Genomic DNA, 27648 nt, shown 5'->3' with positions numbered 1-27648 from the left:
CTCCCTCTGAACACCCCCCTCCCTCCCTCTGAACACCCCTCCTCCCCCTCCCTCCCTCTGAACGGCCTCCCTCCCTCCCTCTGAACACCCCCCTCCCTCCCTCCCTCTGAACACCCCCCTCCATCTCAACAGCCCTCCTCCCTCCCTCTGAACATCCGCCCTCCCTCTGAACACATTCCCTCCACCCACTCCCTCTGAACCCCCCCACGCTCCTTCTCTCTGAACACATCCCCTCCCCCCTCCCCCCTCCCTCCCTCTGAACCCCCGCCTCCCACCCTCCCTCTGAGCACCTCCCTCCCTCTGAACACCCCCCTCTCCCTCTGAACACCGCCTCCCCCTCTCCCTCTGAACACCCCTCCTCTCTCCCTCTGAACACCCCCTCCCCCTCTCCCTCTGAACAACCCCCTCTCTCCCTCTGAACACCGCCTCCCCCTCTCCCTCTGAACACTCCCCTCCCTCTGAACACCCCTCCTCTCTCCCTCTGAACACCCCCTCCCCCTCTCCCTCTGAACACCCCCCCTCCCTCCCTCTGAACACCCCCTCCCCCTCTCCCTCTGAACACCCCCCCTCCCTCCCTCTGAACACCCCCTCCCCCTCTCCCTCTGAACACGCCCCCCTCCCTCCCTCTGAACAACCCTCCTCCCCACTCCCTCTGCACAACCCCCTCCCTCCCTCTGGTCACCCCCTCCTCCCTCCCTCCCTCTGAACACCCCCCCCTCCCTCCCTCTGGTCACCCCCTCCTCCCTCCCTCTGAACACAACCCCTCCTTCCCTCCCTCTGAACACCCACCCCTCCCTCTGAACACACACACCTCCCTCGGAACACCCCCTCCATCCCTCTCTCCCTCCCTCCCTCTGAACATCCCCCTCTCTCCCTCTCTCTCCTTCCCTCCATCTCTCCTTCTGAACACCCCCCCTTTCTCCCTCTGAACACCCCCCTCCCTCCCTTTGAACACCACCCCTCCCTCTGAACACCCCCTTCTCCTCCCTCTCTCTGAACAGCCCCCTCTCCCTCTGAACACCGCCCTCACTCTCTCCCTCGCTCCCTCTGAACAACCCCCCTCTATCCCCCTGAACACCCCCCCTCTCCCTCCCTCCATCTCTCCCTCCCTCCCACTGAACACCCCCCTCCCTCTGAACATCCCCCCACCCTCTCTCCCTCTGAACACCGCCCCCTCCCTCTATCCCTCCCTCCCAACACACCCCCTCCCTCCCTCTGATCACCCCCCCTACCTCTCTCCCTGCCTCTGAACACCCCCTCTCTCCCTCTGAACACCCGCCCCATCTCCCTCTGAACACCCCCTCTCTCTCCCTCCTTCCCTCTGAACACCCCCTGCCTCCCTCTGAACACAGCCCCTCTCTCCCTCCCTACCTCTGAACACCCGCCCTCTCTGCCTCTGAACATCCCCCCCTCCTTCCCTCTGAACACACCCACTCTGTCCCTCTGATCACCTCCCCCGCTCTCCCTCTCAACACCCACCCTTTCCCTTCCCCCCTCTCAACACCGCCCCATCCCCCCTCTCAACACCACCCCCCTTCCCGCTCTCAACACCCACCCTTCCCCCTCTCAACACCACCCCATTCCCCCCTCTCAACAGCCCCCCTTCCCCCCTCTGAACACCCCCCCTTCCGCCGTCTCAACACCCCCCCTTCCCTTCCTCCCTCTCAACACTCGCCCTTTCCCTTCCTCCCTCTCAACAGCCCCCCTTTCCCTTCCCCCCTCTCAACAGCCCCCTTTTCCCTTCCCTCCTCTCAACAATCCCCCTTTCCCCTCCCCCCTCTCAACACCCCCCTTCCTCCCTCTCAACACCCCCCCTTTCCCTTCCTCCCTCTCAACACCCCCCCTTCCCCACTCTGAACACCGCCCCTTTCCCCTCCTCCCTCTCAACACCCCCCCCTTCCCTTCCTCCCTCTCAACACTCGCCCTTTCCCTTCCTCCCTCTCAACAGCCCCCTTTCCCTTCCCCCCTCTCAACAATCCCCCTTTCCCTTCCCCCCTCTCAACACGCACCCTTTCCCTTCCTCCCTCTCAACACCCCCCCTTCCCTTCCTTTCCTCCCTCTCAACACCCCCCCTTCCCTTCCTTTCCTCCCTCTCAACACCCCCCTATCCTTTCCTCCCTCTCAACACCCTCCTATCCTTTCCTCCCTCTCAACACCCTCCTATCCTTTCCTCCCTCTCAACACCCTCCTATCCTTTCCTCCCTCTCAACACCCTCCTATCCTTTCCTCCCTCTCAACACCCCCCCCGTGCCCCCTCTCAACACCCCCACTTCCCCCTTCTCAACAACCCCCTTCCCCCTTCTCAACAACCCCCTTCCCCCTTCTCAACAACCCCCTTCCCCCTTCTCAACATCCCCCTCCCCCACTCTCAACACCCCCTTCCCCCTCTCAACAGCCCCTTTCCCTTCCTCCCTCTCAACACACCCCCTCTTTCCCTCCCTCCCAACACCCCCCCTTTCCCTTCCTCCCTCTCAACAACCCCCTTTCCCTTCCTCCCTCTCAACAACCCCCTTTCCCTTCCTCCCTCTCAACAACCCCCTTTCTCTTCCTCCCTCTCAACAACCCCCTTTCCCTTCCTCCCTCTCAACACCCCCCTTTCCCTTCCTCCCTCTCAACACCCCCCCCATCTCTTTCCTCCATCTCACCACCCCCTCTTTCCCTTCCTTTCCTCTCAACACCCCCCCCTTTCCCTTCCTTTCCTCCCAACACCCACCCACTTTCCCTTCCCCCCTCTCAACAACCCCCCTTCCCCCCTCAACAGCACCCCTCCCCCCCCTCAACACCACCCCTTCCCCCCTCTCAACACCCCCTACCCCCTCAACAACCCCCCTTCCCCCTCTCAACACACCCCTTCCCCCCCTCTCAACACCCCCCTTCCCCCCCTCTCAACACCCCCCTTCCCCCCCTCTCAACACCCCCCTTCCCCCCCTCTCAACACCCCCCTTCCCCCCCTCTCAACACCCCCCCTTTCCCTTCCTCCCTCTCAACAAACCCCTTTCCTTTCCTCCCTCTCAACACCCACCCACTTTCCCTTCCCCCCTCTCAACACCCCCCCTTCCCCCCCTCTCAACACCCCCCTTCCCCCCCTCTCAACACCCCCCTTCCCCCCCTCTCAACACCCCCCTTCCCCCCCTCTCAACACCCCCCTCCTCCCTCTCTACACTCCCCCCCCTTCCTCCCTCTCTACACTCCCCCCCTTCCTCCCTCTCTACACTCCCCCCCCTTCCTCCCTCTCTACACTCCCCCCCCTTCCTCCCTCTCTACACTCCCCCCCCTTCTCCCTCTCTACACTCCCCCCCCTTCTCCCTCTCTACACTCCCCCCCCCTTCCTCCCTCTCTACACTCCCCCCCCCTCCTCCCTCTCTACACTCCCCCCCCCTCCTCCCTCTCTACACTCCCCCCCCCTTCCTCCCTCTCTACACTCCCCCCCCCTTCCTCCCTCTCTACACTCCCCCCCCCTTCCTCCCTCTCTACACTCCCCCCCCTTCCTCCCTCTCTACACTCCCCCCCCTTCCTCCCTCTCTACACTCCCCCCCCTCCTCCCTCTCTACACTCCCCCCCCTCCTCCCTCTCTACACTCCCCCCCCCTCCTCCCTCTCTACACTCCCCCCCCCTCCTCCCTCTCTACACTCCCCCCCCTTCCTCCCTCTCTACACTCCCCCCCCTCCTCCCTCTCTACACTCCCCCCCCTCCTCCCTCTCTACACTCCCCCCCCCTCCTCCCTCTCTACACTCCCCCCCCTCCTCCCTCTCTACACTCCCCCCCCCTCCTCCCTCTCTACACTCCCCCCCCTCCTCCCTCTCTACACTCCCCCCCCCTCCTCCCTCTCTACACTCCCCCCCCCTCCTCCCTCTCTACACTCCCCCCCCCTCCTCCCTCTCTACACTCCCCCCCCCTCCTCCCTCTCTACACTCCCCCCCCTCCTCCCTCTCTACACTCCCCCCCCCTCCTCCCTCTCTACACTCCCCCCCTCCTCCCTCTCTACACTCTCCCCCCCTCCTCCCTCTCTACACTCCCCCCCCCTTTCCTCCCTCTCTACACTCCCCCCCCTTCCTCCCTCTCTACACTCCCCCCCCTTTCCTCCCTCTCTACACTCCCCCCCCCTTTCCTCCCTCTCTACACTCCCACCCCCCTTTCCTCCCTCTCTACACCCCCCCCCTTCCTCCCTCTCTACACTCCCCCCCCGCCTTCCTCCCTCTCTACACTCCCCCCCCCTTCCTCCCTCTCTACACTCCCCCCCCCTTCCTCCCTCTCTACACTCCCCCCCCCTTCCTCCCTCTCTACACTCCCCCCCCTTCCTCCCTCTCTACACTCCCCCCCTTCCTCCCTCTCTACACTCCCTCCCCCTTCCTCCCTCTCTACACTCCCCCCCCCTTCCTCCCTCTCTACACTCCCCCCCCCCTTCCTCCCTCTCTACACTCCCCACCCCCTTCCTCCCTCTCTACACTCCCCCCCCCTTCCTCCCTCTCTACACTCCCCCCCCTTCCTCCCTCTCTACACTCCCCCCCCTTCCTCCCTCTCTACACTCCCCCCCCCTTCCTCCCTCTCTACACTCCCCCCCCCTTCCTCCCTCTCTACACTCCCCCCCCTTCCTCCCTCTCTACACTCCCCCCCCCTTCCTCCCTCTCTACACTCCCCCCCCCCCTTCCTCCCTCTCTACACTCCCCCCCCCCTTCCTCCCTCTCTACACTCCCCCCCTTCCTCCCTCTCTACACTCCCCCCCCCCTTCCTCCCTCTCTACACTCCCCCCCTTCCTCCCTCTCTACACTCCCCCCCCTTCCTCCCTCTCTACACTCCCCCCCCTTCCTCCCTCTCTACACTCCCCCCCCTTCCTCCCTCTCTACACTCCCCCCCCCCTTCCTCCCTCTCTACACTCCCCCCCCCCCTTCCTCCCTCTCTACACTCCCCCCCCCACCTTCCTCCCTTCTTACACTCCACCCCACCACCCTGCGAACTCCGCCCCCTGGCTCCCCATCCTTCGCTAAACACCGCCCTCTGTCGTCGCCGGAAGTGCTGTTTTGACGTGTGGGCGTCTTGTGGGTGAGACGCATGCGCATTAGGCAGGACCGAGTTGGACCGAAAGCGGGCCAGAGTTTTCCGTTTATTTTCCCTTTCCGCCTCCTTCTGTCGCTGCCGGGTTTGGTTTTTGTTCGGTCTGATCGAGAGCCGGCTTTGGGCCTTGTCTGTCCAGGCGAGGATGTGAATGACAGCCGCGGGGATACGATGGCAGCTCCGAGAGCGAGAGAGCCGCCAGGTACAGGGCCGGGCCCGAGCGGGTTCAGGACGGGGACAGGGGACAGGGGACGGGGTGGGGGCTGAGGGGTCGGGAGGCGTGGGGAATGGATGGGGCGGAGCGGGGTGGGGCGTGGCGTGGGGGAAGGGTCTGGTTCTTGGCCGTGTGGCGAGCGGACGGCGGTGCGGGCTCCACGGGTTGTGTTGGTGGGGTGATTGTGGGATGTTGGGAGGTGCGGGCTCGGGGTCCGGGTCCGGGTCCGGGTTTATTGGGGGTGGGGTGAGGTCTGTCAGTCCAGTCGTCACCCGGCACCGTTTCTTTCCCGGCTGTGGAAGGTGATGTCGTCCATATGAGGGAACTTTCTGCCTCAGATCATTAAATACTTCAAATGTTGAGAGGTAACCTAATTAAGGTCTTGTAAATTATAATGGAATTTGATAGATTAGATGTAGATAAGGTTCAACTTTTGGAGTCCAAAATTAGGATCCAAATGTTCTAATGAATGTAAGAAAATCGCTGATGAATTCAGTAAGGACTTCAGAAATTTCTTAACCTAAATTGTACCGAATTATATCACATGCGGTAGCTCAAGTGGAAAGTACAAATGTATTTCATGGGAAGCAAGATAATTACATGAGGAAGAAAAGGAGGATATGCTGATAAGGTGAGTTGGAGGAGGTTCATCTGGTATATCAAACTGGACACAGACCACTTTGTGTTGTAAGTTCTGTGAATATTTTTTTTTTAAACACACAAACAAATCGCACAAGCTCTTAAAGGTCCTCATTTGAATGATGGAATCATTGATGACCTGTTCACACCAGATGTGTTTATAAATGTGGATACCCCTTGCATAGTTTACCACATAATGCGAATGTACTCCTGTCAAAGATTACTTGTCTATCCCTATGTCAAAAGCTCCATATAAATTAATTTTCAAGCCAAATAGCACCTTCAGATGGTAATGGAGTGCCACAGATACAAGAAAGTAATTCTAAAGAAAATGAATTGTCTTTCTATTTACCAAGTTTTCTGTGAATATGCCATGCAATATTTCACTCCTATGGTTCAGGTTACAGGCATAAACTGGTCAACTTTTATTCTGTTAACATATTTGGTTGTCAAAACAGTCATTTAGGGAGCATCTTTAATGCCCTGACAAGTCTCCAGGCACTTCACAAAAGAAGGAGAATGAATGCTGAGTAAGAGGTAAAATTAATTAAGTGTAGTGGAGGAGAGCTAGGTTTTCAGGAGTATTTTGAAATAGGGGAGAGATGCAGCAATAATATGGTTTTAGGAAGAGATGTCATAATTTTTTGTTCATTCATAGGACATGGGCATTGCTACCAAGGCTAGCATTTATTGCCCATGAGATGGTGGTGGTGAATCTGCTTTAGTCCTTGTGTAAGTGCAGCCACAGTGCCAGGATTTTGATCCAGCAACGATGAAGGGACAGCGGTATATTTCCAAGGTGACTAGGAGGGGGACTAGTAAAATGTAACTGCTGATGGTTCTGTTCCTGATGCCGCAGTAGAGAGAGAGAATACATACATTACGCCAGACTTGGAAAAGTGCTGGGTGTAACCTCGGGTGCAAAACTAAGATGGTGGGGTAAAACTGGAGAGTTTTGTAAATGAGGATTTGAGTTTGATATGGTGGGGGAAGGGAGCCAAGGGAGAGTTGAGGGGATGAAGTAATGGGTGAGTGGCAATTATTGCGAGGTGGGGTGTGAGCAAAGGAGTTTTGAACAAGTTGAAGTTTATGTAATGTGGAGCTTAAGAAGATGACGAAGATAATTACAGGAGGTAATGAAGGCATGGAAATGGAATTATGCAGTTTTGATGATTGAAATCTGAGATTTGTCGCTCAGCTTGAGGTGACATAGTTTGAGGTTAAAAACCATCAGGCTTGGCCCTAGTGAGCAACTGGGAAGGTAGTAGACTTTGGGAGTTTTGGCTGAAGCTGGACACAACATTAGCCTTGCTAGTGTTCAGCTAAAGAAGGTTATGGTTTTACTCATGACTTGTTGGCGAAGCAGTCATTCTGCACAGAAGCACTCATGAAGCAAAAAGACAGTAGCAGAGAGGTAGGATCGGTACCTCTACTAGATTGCACCACAGTGCATCATGGGCGGTTTTCAGACAATGCTCTGTTGTCTCAGCCACCAAAGAGCAAAATGATTCCTGTGTGTATACATGTGATTACTGTAGTTCACTCCAAAGGAAATAACCCAGTGATGTTACAATCATTGTGCCTCAAGACCAATATAATTTTAAATCGCTACAAAAAAGTTACATGCATGTTTCATCTTTAGAGAAATTCAAGCAATAATAGGCAAGTGAAAAGTTTTAAGTATATACCAATTTTACAAATATACAGTGGCTATCTTCAATTTTCATTTGTTCCTGGCATGTGGTTGTCGCTAACAAAGTCAGCGTTTATAGTCCATCCCTAATTGCCCTTCCGAAAGGTTATGCTGAGCTGCTACAAAAACAAAACTGGAAAAACTCAGCAGGTCTGACAGCATCTGTGGAGAGAGAGACAGATAACGTTTCGAGTCCATATGACACTTTTACAGATTCCTTGTCTCTCTCCACAGATGCTGTCAGATCTGAGTTTTCCAGCACTTTTTTGTTTTTGTTTCAGATTTCCAGCATCCACAGTATTTTGTCTTTGTTATTATGCTGAGCTGCTGTTTTGCGGCACTGCAGCCTTGTGTTATTGATTCACCCACAGTGCTGTAAGGGAAGGGACCCAGTCACTATGAAGGAACAGCAATATAGATCCAAGTGAGGATGGTACTTGACTTGGAGGTGAACCTGCAGATGATGTGTTTTCATGCGCCTTTTCCTCTCGTTCATTTAGGTGGTTGTGGTCATAGGTTTGGAAGGTGCCGTTGATGAAGCCTTGGTGGGGATTGTTGCTGCATTGCATCTTGTAATTGGTGCACAGTGCTGCACTTGTCTGTAGCTGGTGGAAGGACTGAATGTTTGAGGTGGTGAATAGGGTGCTGATTAAGTGGACTGCTTGGCCTAGCTTCTTGAGTGTTATTGGAGCTACACTTATCCACGCAAGAATATTCCATCTCACTCCTGATCTGTGCTTTATAGATGGTGGACAAGCTTTGAGGAGTCAGGAGGTGAGTTATTCATCGAAAAATTCCCAGCCTCTGACTGACTGGAGGAGTCACAGTGTTTTTATGGCTGGTCCAGGCAAGTTTATGGTCCAAGGTGATTCCCAAAATGTTGCTGGTGGGGGTTTCAGCAATGGTAATGCTGTTGAAAATCAGGAGAGAGTGGTTAAGTTCTGTTTTGTTGCTCATTACCAAGTAAGAGAAGCAGTGGGTGGCCTTAACAGCAAGAGAGGGTGAGTGGAGCAGCGGGAGGCATTAACAGTGAGAGAGTGCAAGAGGAGCAGCGGAGAACATTAACAGCGAGAGAGGGTGAGAGGAGCAGTGGTGGGCATTAAAAGCAAGGGAGGGCGAGTGGAGCAACGGGAGGCATTGACAGTGAGAGAGAGTGAGAGGAGCAGCCTTAAAAATATTCAATGATCCTGCCCCCACCACCACCTGGGGCAGAGAGTTCCAGAGTTGCACAACCCTCTGAGAGAAAAAATTCTCCTCGTCTGTCCTACAAGGATCACCCCTAATTTTAAAACAGTGCCTTGTTCTGGACTCTCCCACAAGAGGAAACATCCTTTCCACTTCCAACTTGTCAATACCGTTCAAGATCCAACACACTTCAATCAAGTCACTCCTCGCTCTCCTAAACTCCAATGGAAACAAGCCCAGCCTATGTAACCTTTCCTTATAAGACAATCTGCTCATTCTAAGTATCAATCTAGTAAACCTCCTCTGAACCGCCTCCAATGCATTTACACCCTTTCTTAAATAAGGAGACCAAAACTACACACAATATTCCAGATGTGCTATCACCAATGCCCTGTTTAACTGAAGCATAACATCCTCACTTTCATGTTCACTTTCTCTCGTGGTAAAGGATAGAATTCCATTAGTCTTCCATTAGCCATTAAACCCCCCCCCCAACCACCACCACTTCTTAATTACTTGCTGTACCTGCATACTAACTTTTTGTGACTTATGCACCTCAGAACTCTGCAGCCATCTCCGTTTAAGTAATAGTCTGCTTTTTTCGTTCTTCCTGCTAAAGTGAACATCACATTTTCTCACATTATATTCCATCTGCTAGATTTTTGCCCACTCACTCAACCTATCTGTATCCATCTTATGTCCTTTTCACAACATACTTTCCTACCTATCTTTGTGTCATCTGCAAATTTAGCAATAATGTCTTCACTCTCCTCCTCTAAGTCATTGATATAAATTGTAAAATGTTGAGGCCCAGCACATACTCCTGCGGGACTCCGCTCATCGCATCCTGCTCATCAGAAAAAGCCCTATTTATGCATACTTTCTGTTGTCTGCCAGCCAGCTAATCATCTACCATGTGAATATGTTACCACCTATATCATGAGTTTTTATTTTTTGCAGTAATCTTTGATGTGGCACTTATCAAATACCTTCTGGAAATCCAAGTACAGTACGTCTACAGGCTCCATTTATCCACAGTGCATGTTACTCCTTCAGAGGACTCCAATAAATTGGTGAAACATGATTTCCCTTTCACATAACCATGCTGGCTCTTACTAATTACCTTGAGTTTCTCTGGCATTATCATCATTGCGAAACACGCAGCTATAACCTCCTTAGTGATTGATTCTGACACATTCCTCAGGAAACTATCCTATAGTTTCCTATTTTCTGCCTCCCTCACTTATTGAATAGAGGGGTTATATTTGCTTCTATCCAGTCTAATGGAACCTTTCCAGAAAAATTAACACCAACGCACCACATTAGCCACCTCTTTTAAGACCCTAGGGTGAAGCCCATCAGGACCTGGAGACATGCCAGCCCGCAGCTCCATCAGTTTGCGCTTTCAGGTGGCTGAGATGGTTGGTCATCATGAGTGGGACACTGATCAATTTAATTGTCAGACAAAAACTTGGAAAGTTGGATAAAAGAGTCATAATTCAACTTCGTATTATTCCAAAATGCAAATTTCTTCATGAATGCTGAGAGTCGATCACTCAGTTGAAGTAGGTTTGTGTTCTCTCCTTGCATATTTGCATTCAGTTCATTTAGCTTCTCAAATATGTCTGTGACATAGTAGAGGAAATCAATTAATTCTCTTTTTTTGCAGTCCAAATGCAAGCAGCTGACACCTCAGTTCAAAAAACCTTTGCAGTATCCTTCCTTTTGACAACCAGTGGACCTGTGTGAAACAGCAGCACATCATGATCAGGCTCTGATTTTTCTCACAGATTTGCAAACAGATGCACATGAAGTGGGTGAAGTTGAACGTAATTCACAATTGATACTTCTCCTAGCTCTGTGCTCAGTTTTTTACTTGCAAGCTGTTCCATGTGAATCATGCAGTGAGTCCAAACAGCAGACTGAGCAACTCTCTTCACCACAGCATGTAGACCTGACTTGTGGCCTGACATAACTGGAACACTATCAGTACAAAATCTAACCATGAGATCCCAGGGAATATTTTTGTCATCCATGTACCCTGTAAAACATTGAATATTCCCTGTGCCATTTTGTGGTCAGGAAGCAGGAGACGGAACACAATGCCTTCAAGATCCTATTCTTTCACACCTAGCCCACAAGCAATATGTGTGCAATACACCTCTCAATATGAAGAGTAATATGAAGACACATCAATATGAAGAGCAAAAGCACGTGTGGATTTCAGGTGCTCCACCAGCCTGGTTTCCTGATCAGCTGCAGTTGCCTCAATTCTTTGCCTCACAATGTTGTTTGAGAGGGGCACAGCTGCAAGTCCATTTGATTCTACCTCCATAAACATGATTTTAACCATATTGATTGAAGTATGTAAAACCAAAGTTTCTGCACTCGTGTGAGGCTTCTTTGTCTGTGCAATCTGTAGCTTACCTCAAAAGATGCTCTTTAAGCTCATTTGGAGATGGTTAAGTTCCTCTTAAACGGAACCAGCTACGAAAGCGCCTCTTTTTGCCCTTTGAAAAATGATCGTGGTTTCCCTGCGTATCCCTTGTGAATGGTCTCTAAGTGTCCCTTAAGCTTTTTTGGCTTCATGCTTTGGCAAGACTACACTTGGAGACAAATGAAGCATTTTGGCTTTTCTTTAGACTTGGTAAAAACACTCATAAACCCATACTCGAGGAAAGCCTCATCATATTTATGAACATGATCCTTGCCTTTTTGTTTTTCACTTTCACTGGAGTCAGAAGACTCGCTTCTGGAGGTAGAAACTTCATAAAAATTTGTTCATGATGTTAGAAGTAAGTTTTTGACAATTATCAAACTGACTCTCAGGCTGATGAGCTGCAGATTAGAGAAACACCGGGTGAATCAGGAGCTCTGGAACTTTCTGCACAGGGGCTCCTTCCAGGCCTCCCTCTCACCCCAACCCTCCAATTACAGCATGACCCCCTCACCCCCCCAGTCACTGGTATTCCAGTCAGGGTCCCCATTGTTTGATATGACCCTGTCCTGCATGGGGTCACTTGAAGGTACTGTTGCTTCCACTCCCAGTGAACCGTGGCTAGAAAAGAGCATTGGGTCACGCATGTGGCAGGTGCTAATGGAGACAGTGATGCAATCTCAGCTCATTTCCTTCCTACCCACCCACTGAACCTCAGCCAGAAAAAAAAATTGGATGCACGGATGGGAGGGGCCCTTGAAGCCAATCCTGACTGTGACCCACCAGGGGTTGGGACCCTGTCTATATGGCACCAATATGGATGATCCAGTCACCATTTCTGGCTGTAGATGGTTGCAAACGCTTCAACCTTGTTATTTACATTTGTGTTGGGCTCTTCTAACATTGAGGATGGGGCTGTTCAGTCTGCAGTCTCCTACTGTTTTATTGTTCAATTGCCCAGCAGTTAAGTTAATGTAGGAAATGCTAGACAAATAAAAAGTTCATCTACTATTCTGGCCATGGTATGATAGTGAAATGAATGACTAATGACCACAGTTAATCTCTGTCAATTCATCTAAAACTGATGAGGTGAGGAAAACCTTGGAGCCATTGGTCTAAAGTGATCTATTTTTCTGAAGCTAGTGACAATTAATTGTTAATAGATAGGTGAGGTACTAAAGGGCAGATGGCCTTTCTTCTGCAAGGAAGGGGGAAAATTGAAGGAAAAAATGGTTTAAAAAAAAAGGATTACCATCTTTTAAACCACTTAAGAATTTGCAGGCAGGTAATTATCCTCAAATATATTTGTTGTAATTTCCTGGCTATAACTATAGCTTAGTACAGGATCTATGTACTTCATGTTAACATATATTAAGAAGAGCAGTTGTCCTCATGAGAACTGCTAGAGGATGCCACTGCCTATTTTCCTCCAGTCTGGAAAATTACTGTTCAACACTCTGCCTTCTGTCCCTTAGCAATTTTGTATCCAGACTGCCACTGTTTCTTTAATTCCATCGGCTTTAATCTTGCGAACAAATGCAATATAATATTCAGATGGTGGTTGAAACTCTCATGCTGTTTTTATTTCAAAAGTCTCAGAACTTGAGATTTTCTCCTTTATCCTCAGCCTTATTGATGGTCATATTGTTTAGATTATATTAAATGATGCTAGAGAAGAGGAAGTTCTGAGACAAATATTTTTTCCAGTAGCTCACATGAAACTCCTTTTTATGTATCTGTGTTCAACAGGTGGACTGGAGCTTAATCCAGATGCTGCAGATTTCATTCCTCGGGAAATGCAGGAAACCCAGAGAAAAAAGAAGCCAGAGGATTTTAGCAGGAATAACAACACAAATCTACCATCATCAAGGCAGCAACCATTTCGTAGCTATCGTTGTGGTTCAACACACAAGAGGGAATCTCAGCAATCAAGGAATCATTATGAGGAAGACCCTATCCCTGATCCCAGGACAGACAGTGAGGGACGGAGGACCAACCAAAATAAAACCGGTATGCATAGCTTTCAAAATCAGCGCCGTCACCGGATGAGAGAAGACAAGTCTTGTCCTGGAGAAACATGGCTTGCTGAAGAGTCACAGCAGAAAACTGTTGGAAACTTCTGGCAATCAAATTTATTGGAAAAAGATTTGGTGGAAGATGTTACACAGAAAGACACACTGGGGGTTGGAGCAGAATGGGTGGGACACAGAAAGATTCATAATTTAGAACATGAAAATTGGCGAGCACCAGAAAGTAGAGGAGGAGCCAAACCAAAGAAAATTAACCTGCATGTGCACAAGCCTGGTCGAGTAAAGGTTAACCAAGGAAGACTGACCTTTGAAAAGGACAATAGAGTATTTGGAAAGAAAACCAATGAAATGACTGAAAATCTGAGCCCACTAGAGGCTAATCAAACTGAAACACTTAGTGAACCTTCTGTAATGGATAAAAATGATGAAAAATACAATGATGAGTCACAGAGAAAGTTTCTTAAAAATAAAAATAGTCAGAGAGAATTCACCTGGAGAAAAGAGTACTCTGACAATGAAGTGTACAGAAGTCGGACTGCAAACAGTGTTAGGACAGATGCTAATTTCTCCATGACTGCTTCAGCAATGGATATCAAGACTGATCTTGATGAGAGAGTGAATCCCAAATTGCAGGAACGATTGAGCCACCGAACACAAACATGGAAAGTGAGTGAAGTAGAAAGAAGAAGAAAACGACCACAAGATCTGCAAAAAAAATCTTTTGATTCAGGAAGAAAGACATTTTGGAAAAAACAGATGGAAGTGCACAAGAGCAAGGAGACTCACACAGGTTAGCTTCATAAGCCTCATTGATTAAAACGTTTAAAAAAAAATACATTTTTACAAATAATTGAAGTAAGATTGTATTGTGGAAAAACTCTTGAATTTTACCAGTTGTCTTATTTTAGACATTTTAAACATTTATTTCACCTTGTCCTCACTCTCAAATCCAAGCAGATTTGTACAGTGCAAGCATATACCATTGAAATTGCTTCCAAGAAATAAAGAATAATGCAGGTTGTAGAGTCAATAAGTTCCCCCGTTAGAATATATCTGTCTTTCTTCTGTTTCATCAAAGTGGCCATGAGGAACAGGTGAAGTAAAGCTTTAAAATGTGAGAAAATAAACCTTTAAAATTTGCTCAATTATTTTGTGAAATTTCAGCAGGCTTTTAGAACCTTGAGAGGTGAAAGGTTCTCAGCCATTTATAGTTGAACATTTTTACTGATCATGCAGCATGATAAATATTCAAAACATTGCTGAAATGGCTACATACATGGTTGATGAGATATATGGTGAAGTGAACAAATCTGGCACAAATTTGAGAGGCCAAAAAACTAAATGATAAAATTTTAAAGATGTCGGACCAGCGGTCTGAGAGGTTGCATGTGCATAAATCTTTGAGGATTGATGGTGGAATAGAGTACAAGAGAAAGGAAGTTGCACTAAATCTTTATAAAACATTAGTTAGACCTAAACTGGAGTTGTATCCAATTCTGGACACCACACTTTAGGAAGGATGTGAAGGCTTTAAGTGAGGATGCAGAAGAGATTCACCAGAATGACAGTGGGGATGAGATACTTTGGTTATATAGAGAGCCTGGAGAAGCTGATGCTATTCTCTTGAGAAAAGAAGGTTGAGGACATTTTTTTTACGAGTGTTATGGTGGATTTTGATAGGATAAACTGTTTCCAGTGGCAGAAAAGCTCGTCATCAGAAAACACACATTCAAAGTGATTGGCAAAAGAACCAAAGATAATATGAGCATTTTTTTTTACACAGCAAATTGTTGTGATCTGGAATGCATTTGCCTAAAAGGGGTGGTGGAAACAAATTCAGTAGTAACTTTCAAAAAGGAATTTCATAAATGCTTGAAGCCAACATCCTTTTTTTTGTGGCTAAATGTGTGGTGCCTTTGAATTTTTTTGTACGGCTGCACATAACTTTCAGGCTGCTGTGTGGCCCTGCAGCTCAGAGGAAACTACCTGAAGGGAATAAATTTTGAGGAATGTTGGACATTGGGCCAAAAGCACCACCATGATGGGTCAAGTAGCAGCTTCCTGTGCTGCATCATTCACTGATTACCTTCTTGTAGAATTCATGAAATTCCTCAATAACGAGCTTGAGGCAACATAAATGGTAATAACAATACCTACTCATTTGCCCAGGAAATCAGGGTTTTGCACATGGTAAAGCTTTCCCCCCTCCATGGCATGTGGTTTCAAATATTGGTTTCATGCATTTTCTTGTGCCAGTCTGAACATAAGCCGCATGTTACCATTGTTCAATTAATTAGGCCAGGTTGCCCAATTAACTGTTAAGTTGCTGTAGATGGGTGTTATGTTGGGAAGGCTCTAATAAAACTTGGAGTCAAAGCACTACTAACTAAACTCTTGAGTAAAGACAAATAGGATGTTAACCTGTGGGAAGAAATTCTCAGCATGCATCTGGTCTAACCATCTGGTTCCTCAGCACCAAATGAGCAAATCTAATAATAGAGATAAAGCCTGGGATGCTCTCATAGACTCTTGCCTTTTTCTCTTCTGTTGACTTTCAGACATTTAAGTCTGTTGCTTAAAACTAACAGCATTTTAAAATTAAGAGCACTTATGTTTGGGAAGCTGACATTATCTTGATTTTTTTTTTGTTTTCTTATTTATTGAGGTGTGGGTGACATTGGCATGACCACATTTATTGCCCACCCCTATTTATCCTTAGGACATAAAGACTGGAATTTTGGCACAACTGCTGAAGCTCCGCTGCTGGTGCTGAAAGGGGGAGACGATCCCGCTTTGGCCGGTGGTAGGGCCTGAGGAGGCATATTCCTGGCAGAGGACAATTAAGTGGCTGCCATCCCTAATAAGAACGGCAGTCTACCCCAAGGTCTGCAAGCCCCATCAATGAGTCATGTTAAATCTAACTCAAGCCAGTAGGTGAAATACAAAACTAGATACTAATGTTTTTCTTACTAATAGGTTTATTTACAAAATGGAGTATTACACATGTCTGTTTACTACCTACTACCCCTGTGCCCCAGCAGTGTCCCTTTATTACATCAAACCTTCAGGTCCACCACGAGCAGGGCTCGAACGCCTGTGGGCTAACACCATTTGATTTCAAACTCAACACCTTAACACTCAGCTATCACAGCTGGTCAGTCTCTCTTTATAAGTACTCTAAGTAATTAATTAAACAATGCCCTTCACCTGTTTATCTTAACAATAAAATTAACATACCGTTAATGCACTGGTAGCTCAGCAGTGCCAGCACTAGTGGTGACCATTGCTGAGGCAGCATCTGTAAGGAAAGGGTACCTCAATGGCTCAAAGAGGGGTAAATGGGGTCAGTGGGTGGAGTTGTGAGGCAACGACAATGTTACTGTGGGGGCATCTTTGCCCTAGGGGTGCTTCTGTTGGCCATGCAGTGGCCCCATGAAGGCCCCCCCACCCTACCTGGAGCACACTAGACGGTGCCTCCTGGAAATAGACAAAATACCTGGTGAGGCGGCAAATGCTCTTGAATTGGCCATTTAAGTGGCTCAATTGGCCTCTGGGCAGACAGCAGAAGTGCTATTTTTCACGCTGTTTGAAAAATGACAAGGCACTCCATAACACTTTGCCAGCCCATTGCCTGGTAAAGTTCTGCCCGAAGTGTTAACTGTGTAGTGTACGACTAATGTCATGCATGTGCAAACCAGACTGGGTAGGAGTGTTAAGTACCTATCTGAAGAAAATTAGTGAACCAGTTGAGTTTTTATGACAACCTGCAGCTTTCATGGTTATTTTATCTGGTGCCAGCCACAATTCACCATATTCAACTTGCATGCTCGCTTCTGAGTTGAATCTCTGCACACAAGAGTGAAATTACTTGGTTAGAGGATTGCGACTTGTCGCGGTGGGAGCAATTTAATTTGTTGATTTTGGAGTATCTCACTGGCTATGTTTTGATATAGCTTTAGAATGTGTCTTAGTTAACCTCTTTTTTTCTTAATACAGCAATGGGTAGCAATAAGCCAAATAATAACACTTGCATATCTGTCATAACTTTTATATCGTTTAGCTGATAAAACTCATTGCAATATAATATTCTAAAATATTCATATTTTTCAATTCAATAAATATTTAGCTCTATTTTCTCGTCTGGTCCCTTCCAATCTTTTGTTTTCAGCAACCAATACTATTATCTGGTCTAACTAGCTATTCTTTTTTTGTTAGGATCACTGATTGAACAGCTTACAGCTGAGAAATATGAATGTATGGTTTGCTGTGAGGTGATCCGTGTGATGGTACCTGTCTGGAGCTGTCAGAGCTGTTATCATGTTTTCCATTTGAATTGTATTAAGAAATGGGCAAGATCACCGGCTTCTCAGGCTGAAGGTTAGTTTGTTGGTTTCTGACAAAAGATCATGGACTGGAACATTAACTCTGTTTCTCATTCCATAGATGTTGCTAGGCCTACTGAGTATTTCAACATTTTCTATTTTTATTACTGTTGCTGTTTAGTTTACTTGTACCGTTTGAGTTCTGCTGATTTGCTTATTTTATGAAATATATTGTATACAATTCTCCCCTCTCAGGAGATTAAAACATTTCAGGCCTTTTGCAGACCAAATTGTAGGTGATTGCAGGTAGAAGAATCACCAAGAACCCTGGTGTTCACTTCTGTCAATGGCGAAACATATTGAAAGAGTGTACACACAAACCTGCAATACAGAGATAAAAACAAAAAAACTGCAGATGCTGGAAATCCAAAACAAAAACAAAAACAGAATTACCTGGAAAAACTCAGCAGGTCTGGTAGAATCGGCGGAGAAGAAAAGAGTTGACGTTTCGAGTCCTCATGACCCTTCGACAGAACTTGAGTTCGAGTCCAAGAAAGAGTTGAAATATAAGCTGGTTTAAGGTGTGTGTGTGTGTGTGGGGGGCGGAGAGAGAGAGAGAGAGAGAAGTAGAGTGGGGGTGTGGTTGTAAAGACAAACAAGCAGTGATAGAAGCAGATCATCAAAAGATGTCAACAACAATAGTACAAAAGAACACATAGGTGTTAAAGTTAAAGTTGGTGATATTATCTAAACGAATGTGCTAATTAAGAATGGATGGTAGGGCACTCAAGGTATAGCTCTAGTGGGGGTGGGGAGAGCATAAAAGATTGTTAAAAAAAAAAATTATTTTTTTAAATAATGGAAATATGTGGGAAAAGGAAAATCTTTATAATTTATTGGAAAAAAAAAGGAAGGGGGAAACAGAAAGGGAGTGGGGATGGGGGAGGGAGCTCACGACCTAAAGTTGTTGAATTCAATATTCAGTCCGGAAGGCTGTCAAGTGCCTAGTCGGAAGATGAAGTGTTCCTCCAGTTTGCGTTGGGCTTCACTGCGGTTTGTCCGCAAGAATGACCCAAACCTCCCTGTCACTTGCCATTTTAACACTCCACCCTGCTCTCTTGCCCACATGTCTGTCCTTGGCTTGCTGCATTGTTCCAGTGAAGCCCAACGCAAACTGGAGGAACAACACCTCATCTTCCGACTAGGCACTTTACCGCCTTCCGGACTGAATATTGAATTCAACAACTTTAGGTCGTGAGCTCCCTCCCCCATCCCCACTCCCTTTCTGTTTCCCCTTCCTTTTTTTTTTCCAATAAATTATAAAGATTTTCCTTTTCCCACATATTTCCATTATTTTTAAAAAAATGTTTTTTTTTAATCTTTTATGCTCTCCCCACCCCCACTAGAGCTATACCTTGAGTGCCCTACCATCCATTCTTAATTAGCACACTCGTTTAGATAATATCACCAACTTTAACTTTAACACCTATGTGTTCTTTTGTACTATTGTTGTTGACATCTTTTGATGATCTGCTTCTATCACTGCTTGTTTGTCCCTACAACCACACCCCCACTCCACTTCTCTCTCTCTGTCCCCCCCACACACACACACCTTAAACCAGCTTATATTTCAACTCTTTCTTGGACTCGAACTCAAGTTCTGTCGAAGGGTCATGAGGACTCGAAACGTCAACTCTTTTCTTCTCCGCCGATGCTGCCAGACCTGCTGAGTTTCTCCAGGTAATTCTGTTTTTGTTTTTGTTTTGAACCTGCAATACAGGTTGCACCTATAGGTGGCACTATAGATGTCCGTTATCTAATTCAAAACTATCCTGATAATGCTAAGACACTTGCATTCAACTAGATCCTTTCGTGTCCCAGAGGTTGGTGGTGTCTTCCTTCTCACAGCCATGTTAAGTACTTTAAGATCACAACTAATGCCATCTCAACTGCTTGTTACCATCCTCATAAAGATTGATAACTTTTTTTTAAAAGAAAGTAATCCCTAAGAGGCCAACAGTAAGAAAACCGTTGGACAAGATTTCACTTTTTAAAACTTCTACAATAACAATCAAATTAAAATCAACATAATTCAAACATTAATAGGCAAATGAAACTTCAAATAAAAAGGTAAATTTCACTCTGAATAGTCACTATAATAAAGCTACATCTTATAAAACCACAAACATCGACATCACTCCCCACAAACATGGCACCTCGTGCAGTCCCACAGTTTTTTAACTCAGTTTCCAGTATGTAGGATCTTAGCAATTGCTTTCCCACTCAATCAATTCAGCCTTCGAGTCGTATTCAATGGCAGCCATTTTCTATCCAAGGTGCTCGGATACAGTTAACACCAACAAGGCACATGTCCATGACCTATCCCTCACTCAGGTCACATCAGGTCCTGATAGCTTTCCTGGAGCCCTTTTTAACCAACCAACCAATGATACCCAGTTCACAGTTTGGGCCTCTGATCTTAGCTCTTTCACATGCCAGAGCTATATACGCTGCTTTTAGAATTCAGTCACTTTTAGCGCTCTCATACGTTGTTTCCCCAAGAGCTTCTTGAATTCCAATTTTCTTCTTGCTGCCAAACTGAAAACTGACCTTTTTGTAGAGCTTTGTTTGCTTCACCTCACATGAATTCTGTGTTCTGCAACTGAGTTCAGCTGCATTGAACAGGCTGGACTCCAATTAGCTTTAATTAGCTCTTTTTCCTTTAACCTTTCATTGTCCATAGCAACCTCAACTAGAGTTTAACTTCTCTAAAGTGATGTCATGCCCAAGAAGCCCAATTAACCCCCTTTCCAGAATGCTGCCCGATTTTATTTTGGAATTCAAGGGATCTTGTTTCATCACATTGTCCTTAAGTTGATCTCTCGGTAAGAATGGGTTTGAGAATTCCAAGTATTGACCCTCAAAGGAGAAATTTCCCATTTATTAATTGGGAGAACCCTTATTTTGAAACGTTCCCCCTGGTTCTTGATTCCCCTACAAGACAAGTTAAAAGACAATCCCTTCATCGCAGGAATCAACCAAGCTAACATACTCTGAACTGCCTCCAATGCAAGTATGTGTCTCCTGAAATAAGGAGACCAAAACTGTACATAATACTCTGGGTGTGGCTTCATCAATGCACTGTATAGTTGTAGCAAGACTTACCTACATTTATACTCCATTCCTCTTGCAGTAAGGACTGACATTCCATTTGCCTTCTTTATTATTTGCTGAACCTGCATGTTAACTTTTTTGTGATTCATGTAACAGGGCACCTAGATCTCTCTCTATCACAGCATTCTGTAACCTCCAGTTAAATTATTTCTGCGTTGCTATCCTTATCTCCAAAGTGAACAGCTCCTCATTTTGCCACATAATATTCCATCTGCCAAATTTTTACTCACTCACTTAACCCATCTATTTCCCTTTGCAGACCCTTTGTATCCTCCTTGCAGCTTGTTTTCTTGCCTATCTTTGTATTGTCAGTAAATTTGGCTACAATACACTTGGTCCCTTCATCCAACCCATTAATATAGATTGTAAATAGGTGAGGCACCAGTACTGATCCCTGTGGCACTCCACTAGATACAGTTTGCTAACCTGAAAATGACCCATTTATGCTGATTCTCTGTTTCCTGTCAGTTAACCAAGCATTTTTGCATGCTAATATATTACCCCAACACCATGAGTTCTTGCACAGTAACCTTTTATATGGCACCTTATCAAATGCCTTTTGGAAACCCAAATACACTACATCTACTGGACCTCCTTTATCCACCCTGCTGGTCACATCCTCAAAGAATTCTAATAAATTTGTCAAACAAGGTTTCCCCTTCATACAATCAAGTAGAGTCAATACTATTTTATTGTGATTTTCCTGCTACTTAATTAATAATGGGCTTCAGCATTTTCCCAATGACAGATGTTAAGCTAACTCGTCTATAGATTCCTGCTTTCTGCCTCCCTCCTTTCTTGAATAGAGGTGTAATAAATAAATAGTCGGCTGGGGCCTTTCCAGAATCTAGGACATTTTGGAAAATTGCAACTAATGCACCCATTGTCTCTGCAACCACTTATATAATCCCAGGAAGCAGGCTATCAGGTCCAGGCGACTTGTCACCTTTTAATCCCACTAGCTTTCCTCGTACTATTTCTCAAGTGGTAATGATTGTTTTAAGTTCCTTCCCCTGCTTTTGCTCCTTGATTTTCTACTTTCCTCGCAATGCTTTTTGTGTTGTCTTGTGAAGGCAAATGCAATATACTTTTCAGTCTGACACTTCCTTGTTTTCCATTATTCATTCACCAGCCTCATTCTCTAAGGGACCAACATTTACTTTAGCTATTCCCTCCTTTTTTGTATACTTGTAGAAACTGTTAGTGTCTTTTTATATTTCTTGCTAGTTTATTATCATATTCTTATTTCTTCCTTATTTTCTTTAGTCATCCTTTGTTTCTAAAATATTCCCAGTCATCTGGCCTACCACTAATCTTTGCAGCATTGTATACCTTTTCTTTTAATTTGATACCATCCTTAACTTCCTTAGTTAGCCATGGATGCCTTCTCATAGGGTGGGATTTTCCAGCCCCGCCCACTGCCGAGATTGTCCAGACCGCCGAAAGCCAGTGGACTTTTGGCTGTGTCGCTGAATCTCACGGAGCTGGAAAACGCTGGCCACAGTCTTTTAGTTCAATTCTATCTTTGTTGAAAATAATGAAATATCTTTTTAAATATCTGCCACTGCTTATCTGCTGACTTTTAATCCGTTTTCCCAGTCCACTGTCACCAGCTCTGTGTTCATATCTTTGTAATTGCCTTCATTTAAATTAAAGACATTAGTTTCAGATACAAGTTTCTCATCCTCAAACTGAATGTGAAATTCATCATGTTATGATCATTCTAGCCAAGAGAATCCTTTACTATGAGATCATTAACTCATCCAGTTTCATTACACATTACCATGCCTAAAATAGTCTGTTCCCTGATTGGTTCCAGGATTGTTCTAAGAAACTGTCCGAATACATTTTGAATTTAGACTCCATATTTCCTTTATCAGTTTGATTTGTCCAATTTTTACGAAGATTAAAATCATCCACGATTGATGTAGTATCTTTCTTTATAAGTTGCCATTATTTCTTGATTTCTGCTCTGTATTAAGGTGTAGCTACAGTGGTACCACTGAACCATGACTGACACAGAAGCAGGACTTGATATGGTAAAAATAATTTACCATTTCCAGCGGAAGAACCTGCAGCCTTACCTATGCAAAGTTCAGAAAACTTTACCTCACTGAACCAAGACTATGAGAGTCACAAGCTAATTCAAATTGATGCTTTAGTCCCAGTTTAAATCTTAAACTTACAGTATATTATGAATGTTTTCACAATTGTGTACTTGGAAATTGTCACCTGGACTGTTGTGGGGGAGCTCCAACTGAAACTTTGGCAGAGCACCATAATCACCTATCTCTGGAGTTTCTGTTGAACTTATGGAAGGTGGTCAGGAGATCCCCTGCTGAAATTCCATCTGTTAGAATAAGCTGCCATGCATAAAGGTCGATGCATTTTCCTGGATTTTTTTTTTTGTAGGCTTTGTTTTAAGGACAAGTTGTATTTATATTCAATATTCATCCAAATCACTGTGTAAAAGTAAAGAAAAATAATAAACCTTTCAGAAGCTGTTTGTAGTCAGTCAGAGTCAGGAATTTGCACAGGAGCACCTTTGTTCCGAGCAAATTTGTGTTCTCATGCAGTGAATAACTGTGTGAATTGAAATGTTATGGGAATTAAGTTTGTTCTTACTATTGTGCTGAATAAAATATTTGCATTTATTTTGCATGCTAGATGGAAATGGTGGTTGGCGATGCCCTGCTTGCCAGAACGTTTCTGTACGAGTACCTAATTCTTACATGTGTTTTTGTGGTAAGTATAAAAAGTCTATGAACTGAACATAATCAACTGTAAATTGTTTTTGAAAAATGTCTATAGATGAGTGTTTTGTGAATCTGTAGATAATATGAAATGTCGTATGTAATTTGTTTACTTTTAATGTTAAATGAAAATGATTCTGATATGTATCGATAGATCTGGGGTGCAAATTATATGCCCAATTTTTAAGGCTTGATTTTTAACCTATACCTCTAAATAGTGTGAACTCTAGGACTGTGGTTTATTTATGGCCCGATGTTGCTTTGGAATATTTGATTACTCAGATATTACAGTAGTTACTCTTACACTTTGGAGACTCTAGTGCTAATGAAACTGAGCACTAAATTACATTGACAAGAAAAAGCTGCCTAGCTTTTAATAGGAAAAATGTATTCTTGTTTATCTATTTGTCACATCAAATATCTTACAATTTAATGTTTTTCATTATTATTCTCTCATAGGCCTTTCACTACTGTATTATTTCACTCAATGCTTATATAAACTTTCCTGCCTGTGCATGCAAAATCTCCTTTCCTGACTCCTTGTTAATGCATCCGTCTGATGCTGATTTTGGTTCTTTGGCTACTGCCTGTTTTACATCATTTTCGATTATCTGTGATACAAATTTTGTTCTCCACTTTGTCAACTAACTCTTCTATAATGCAACCAAGCCACTTCTGCGGTAGGAAGTTGATTGAAAAGAAGCTGTCCTGTTTTTCATTTTAATCCACTTCAACTGAAGTTTACAATCTAGTTATGGTATAAAAAAAAGTACATCGGAACTTGATGACTTAGGAAAAGTGAACAGAGTAACTCATGTCTGTGCACCTTACTTAACTTTTGGGGCTCATTGACATTGTTAAGTTTAATATTTAGCAAATAATTGAACTATTTTGTATAACTTGTGTGTATGTGGTTATGATTAAAGCTATTGGTTCACGTTAATTTTCTTTGAAGTGACATGTCTGTTGCTATTTAGAGAAGTAATGTCAAGGTGGAGGGAGGGGAAAAGTAATACTTGGTGATGTAACCTAGGACTCAGTGTTGGGGCCACTGATGTTGCTAATTTACTTTTAGAGTAGAAGAAAAGTTTTTAGAGTAGAAGAAAAGAAAAACAAGGCAAGAGGAGAAATTGATTAACATAGAAAATAGGAGCAGGAGTAGGTCACTCAGCCCTTCGAGTCTGCTCCGCCATTCATTATGATCATGGCTGATTCTCTATCTCAACACCATACTGCTGTTCTCTCCCCACACCTCTTCACACCATTAGGGCCTAGAAATTTATCTATTTTCTTCCTAAGTATGTTCAGTGACTTGGCCTCCACAGCCTTCTGTGGTAGAAAATTCCACAGGTTCATCACCCTCTGGCTGAAGAAATTTCTCCTCATCTCAGTCCTAAATGGCCTACCCCATATCCTGTTACTGTGACCCCTCATTCTAGATCCCCTAGCCAGAGGAAACATCATCCCTGCACCCAGTCTGTCCAGCGCTGTCAGAATTTCATACCTTTCAATGAGATTCCCTCTCATCCTTTTAAAATCCAGTGAATCCAAGCCGAGTCAACCCAGTCGTTCCTTATACGACAATCCTGCCACCTCAGGAATCAGTCTGGTGAACCTTCACTGCACTCCCTCTATGGCAAGTAGATCCTTCTTTAGATAAGGAGACCAACACTTCACACACTATTCCAGGTGGGGTCTCACCAAGACCCTGTACAGCCAGAGTAAGACATCCTTGCTCCTGGACTCAAGTCCTCTCACAAGGAAGGCCAACACACCATTTACCTTAACTGTTTGCTGCATCTGCATGCTTGCTTTCAGGGATTGGTATAAAAGGACCCTTTGTACATCAACATTTCCCAATCAATCACCATTTAAATAATACTCTGCCATTATGTTTTTCCTACTGAAGTGGATAACTTCACACATCCACATTATGCAGCATCTGCCATGCATTTGCCCACTCATTCAAATTGCCTAAATTGCTTTGAAGTCTCTTAACATTCTCCTCCAGCACTCACATTCCCACCAAATTTTCTGTCATCAGCAAACTTGGAAATATTACATTTGGCTCCCTCATCCAAATCATTGATATATATTGTGAATAGCTGGGACCCAAGCACTGATCCCTGTGGTACCTCACTGGTCCCTGCCTGCCACTCTGAAAAAGACCCACTTATCCCTACTCTGTTTCCTGTCTGCTAATGAATTCTCAATCCATGCCAATATATTACCTCCAATCCCATGTGCTTTAATTTTGCACACTGACCTCTTTTATGTGGGACTTTATCAAAAGCTTTCTGAAAATCCAAATACACCACATCCACTGGTTCTCCCTTATCTATTCTGCTAGTTGCATCCTCAAGAAAACTCCAGTAGGTTTGTCAAACATGATTTCCTTTTCATGAATCCATATTGACTTTGTCTAATCCCGTTGATGTTTCCTAAGTGTCTTGTTATCACATCCTTTATAGCGTTTTCCCTAATACTGATAAGCTAACCGGTCTGTAATTGGCTGTTTTTTCCCTCCCTCCTTTTTTAAATAGTGGGGTTACATTTGTCACCCTCCTATCTGCTGGGACTCTTCGAGAATCTACAGAATTTTGGAAGATGACAACCAACGCATCCACTATTTCCTTGGCACCTCCTTTAGTACCCTGGGATGTAGATTAGCAGGCCCTGGGGATTTTTTGGCTTTCAGTACCATTAATTTCTCCAGCACTTTTGTTTTAGTAATACTAATTTCCTTCAATTTCTCCTTCTCTCTAGACCCTTGGTTACCTAGCATTTCTGGGAAGTTATTTGTGTCTTCCTCTGTGAAAGCAGAACTGAAGTAGTTGTTTAATTGTTCTGCCATTTCCTTGTTCTTTATTATAAATTCTCCCATTTCAGACTTTAAGGGACCTACATTTGTCTTCATAATCTCTTTCTTTTAAAATATTTATAGAAGCTTTTAATCGTTCCTTGCAAGTTTACACTCATTCTACTTTTCCCCCCTTGATCAATCTCATGGTCTTCATTTGCTGAATTCTAATCTCCCAATCCTGTCTTAAAAAAAAGGTTATGTAGAAAGTAATAGAATTTGAGATGGACAAATCTCCAGAACTTGATGGCTTCCACCCTAGGCAAGAAGGGAAAGGTGGGGCAAATTACAGTTGGGTTAGTCATAACTTTCCATACTTGTATCGGAATTTGTGCCTTTTGGTTTGGAAAATTGTATATATCACTCCATTATTTAAAAAAGGAGAAACCAGGAAATTATAGACCTGTCAGATTGAATGTCTCATCAAGGAAAGAATGACTGAGCATTTGGATAAGTATGGGCTGATCAAAGATTATCAGCATGTATTTGCAAAAGGCAGGTCATGTCTGACTAATCCAGTTAAATTGTTTGATTTAGTCATCAACGGGATTGGCAGTAGATGTTGTCTGTATAGGCTCCCTGAACTCATTTAAAGTTCCACACAAGTTTATTGACAAAAAGAAACATGGAGATATTAGGTAAGGAGATGGGAGACCACAAGTAAAGATAAAGGAAATGTGCTCTGATTGGTGAGATGTGATGCTCCTTTGGTATCTGTACTGGGACCTCGGCTCCAGTAGAGCACATATAATATATCCATGTATGAATGAATTAATAGAGCTGTTTGTGCAAGTTCCTGATGACATCAGGTTAGGAGCCGTAGTAAATTGGATAGAATGACAGCACAACTGGCCATTCAGTCTAACAGATTTTGATTCGTGTTAATGTTCCACATGATCATCACCTCAAGTAATGTAGATCATAGCATGGAATTACAAAGGGATTAAGTGAGTGGGCACTGTGACAGGAGAAGTTCAATGTGGGAAATTGTGAGGTAATCATCTTTGCACCCAGAAAATATGAACTGGGAAAATTTTTGTTGTGCCAGAGAGACTAGCAACTGTGGAAGAGTAAAGGGTTTTGTGTGTTCATGTGCATATTTTACCAAAAACTACAGTGCCATTATAAAAAATAATTAGGCTAATGAAATATGGCTGTTATCTCAATGTGATACAAATTATACTTGAATTGCATAGAATCGTGATCATACCCCATCTGAAGTACTATAGTCAGTTTTTGGCCTCCAGAAGATCAATTGGCCTTGACAAAGATACAGAGCAGATTCACCA

The 27648-nt window shown here is 44.9% G+C and overlaps 1 protein-coding gene across 6 annotated transcripts in view; it reads left to right on the top strand.

The window, feature by feature from the left end:
- nfx1 (nuclear transcription factor, X-box binding 1) overlaps positions 1–27648 on the top strand; it is a 137794-nt gene that overhangs the window by 28194 nt on the left and 81952 nt on the right. For 3 of the 6 annotated variants that reach the window (XM_041184278.1, XM_041184277.1, XM_041184275.1), the window contains exons 1-4: positions 5043–5254; positions 12970–14040; positions 17466–17627; positions 23414–23491. In XM_041184278.1, coding sequence (XP_041040212.1) covers positions 5050–5254; positions 12970–14040; positions 17466–17627; positions 23414–23491 — 1516 coding nt within the window. In that variant the 5' untranslated portion in view covers positions 5043–5049. Of the gene's footprint in view, positions 1–5042; positions 5255–5532; positions 5632–5768; positions 5898–12969; positions 14041–17465; positions 17628–23413; positions 23492–27648 lie in introns of those variants that run through there. The other 3 variants (XM_041184279.1, XM_041184280.1, XM_041184281.1) reach the window with 3 other exon arrangements.

Source organism: Carcharodon carcharias, chromosome 3 (genome assembly GCF_017639515.1).
Source record: "Carcharodon carcharias isolate sCarCar2 chromosome 3, sCarCar2.pri, whole genome shotgun sequence".
NCBI classification, from domain to species: domain Eukaryota; kingdom Metazoa; phylum Chordata; class Chondrichthyes; order Lamniformes; family Lamnidae; genus Carcharodon; species Carcharodon carcharias.
Note: the sequence above shows the minus strand (reverse complement) of the source record. Positions and strands in the feature narration are given on the sequence as shown.